At 39.4% G+C, this 1,709-nt stretch overlaps 1 protein-coding gene across 1 annotated transcript; it reads left to right on the top strand.

Moving 5' to 3' along the window:
* Positions 1–297: 297 nt before the first annotated feature.
* On the top strand, positions 298–1,142 carry LOC101219677 (auxin-responsive protein SAUR71). The gene has a single exon (XM_004149991.3). The coding sequence runs from the start codon at positions 440–442 to the stop codon at positions 857–859; it is 420 nt and encodes a 139-aa protein (XP_004150039.1). The 5' UTR covers positions 298–439; the 3' UTR covers positions 860–1,142.
* Positions 1,143–1,709: the final 567 nt, after the last annotated feature.

Below are 1,709 nucleotides of genomic sequence, written 5' to 3'. Positions count from 1 at the left end.
AAAAGATAAGAAAAGAAAAACAAAATAAGCAAAGGGATTCCAACCTGAAAACCCAAATATGGTAAGAAAAAGTGGGTTAGCAAAATAAAAAAGAATTAAAAAAGAAAAAAGAAAAAAGAAAAAAAAAAGAGTGGGTAAAGGAAGAAAAAAAGGAGGAGGTTTGATCTGTACCTTCAAAGTACGCTTTACCTGTACCTCTCACAAAGTCTCAACCTTCCTTCCTCCCTCCTCTTCCTTATTTCATCATCATAATCATAAATTATTCATTTTTCCTTTTTTTTCTTTTTTCTTTTTTCCTTTTTTCTTTTCTATTTCAATTCTTTCTATTACAAATTAAAACCAATTTCCCCATTCTCCCACTTTATATTCTCATTCCTTCCCTTCCTCTGTTCCACAAACCCCCAAATTCCTCTGTTTCTCTCCTCATCTCTTTTCCGTTATGAAGCAGCTCATCCGCCGTCTCTCCCGTGTCGCCGACTCCTCCCAATCTCACTACTGCCTCCTCCGCACCCCCGACCAACGCCCCGCTCGTGCTCACTCCTTCCGTGCCGCCGCCGCCAACAAATTCCGTCGCTCCAGATCCGAAGGCGCCCTTCCGGTTCCCCAAGGTCACGTCCCCGTCTACGTCGGCGACGAGATGGAACGCTTCGCGGTTAGTGCCGAATTACTCAACCATCCGGTTTTCGTAACCTTACTCGACAAATCGGCTCAAGAGTACGGGTATGAACAGAAAGGAGTCCTTCGAATCCCCTGTCATGTCCTCCTTTTCGAACGTGTACTTGAAGCTATTAGAATCGGTGACCCCGATTCACGTGATCTTCACGATCTTCTCTCTTCTCTCTCCGGCGATTTCCTCTAGGGCCGTTGTGAAATGAAATCCCCCCCTCCCCCCACTTTTTCTTTTTTTCTGTTTTTTTTTTTCTTTTTCCTTTTTATTTGGGGCTTTGTAGACATCGATGGATGGATTGATCGTTCGTCGTGTTGGGTTTTGATGTAAATATAAAACACCCTTTCTTCGGAGAAGATGATGATGATACGAGATTTTGTTTAGTTTATTTTTATTCTATTTTTGGTTTTGATACTGTCTAGGTATGGATTGAATTGGAGTGTGAAAACACAGTGAATTAGAATTTTTTTGGATATTGGTGGTGTAGTAGTTTGATGTTTGGATTGTGAGAAAATGTTGATAGAATATTTGGGGGAAATGAAGTTTTTTTTGTTTGAATTAGGGATATTGGCGACGGCAGGGGGGGGTGAAGGGAGAAAAATGAAAAATGGGGACACACTTTATGAGTGAACAAACAAATCTCGAAAAATACCCACCGTACGAATGTACCATTCCTCGCCGCTGATGGTGGAGATTTCTTTTCTTTTTTTATCTAACACATTTTCTTTTTACTTCAACCACACTAATTATGACATTCTTTCATCCTTTCACTCTCTTTCTTTCCGGGGCTTATACTATACTACCTCTTTTCCCCTCCAAATTATTTGTCTTCATTATACAATACATCTTATTTAATACTTTCTTACACCTCCATCTCCCAATTTATCTTTGCTTCCCCTACTCTACTCGTAAAATTGTTCATTTTCTCACCACTCCCACACACTAAACCGACTACTACCTAATACAATTAATTTTATTATAATTTCGAAGTTTTTTGGTTTATGGTTTATTATTGATTGGAACACAGCTTCAAATGAATAAT

Source organism: Cucumis sativus, chromosome 6 (assembly GCF_000004075.3).
Source record: "Cucumis sativus cultivar 9930 chromosome 6, Cucumber_9930_V3, whole genome shotgun sequence".
NCBI classification, from domain to species: Eukaryota; Viridiplantae; Streptophyta; class Magnoliopsida; order Cucurbitales; family Cucurbitaceae; genus Cucumis; species Cucumis sativus.
The sequence above is the reverse complement of the archived record's forward strand: the minus strand, read 5'-3'. Positions and strand labels throughout refer to the sequence as shown.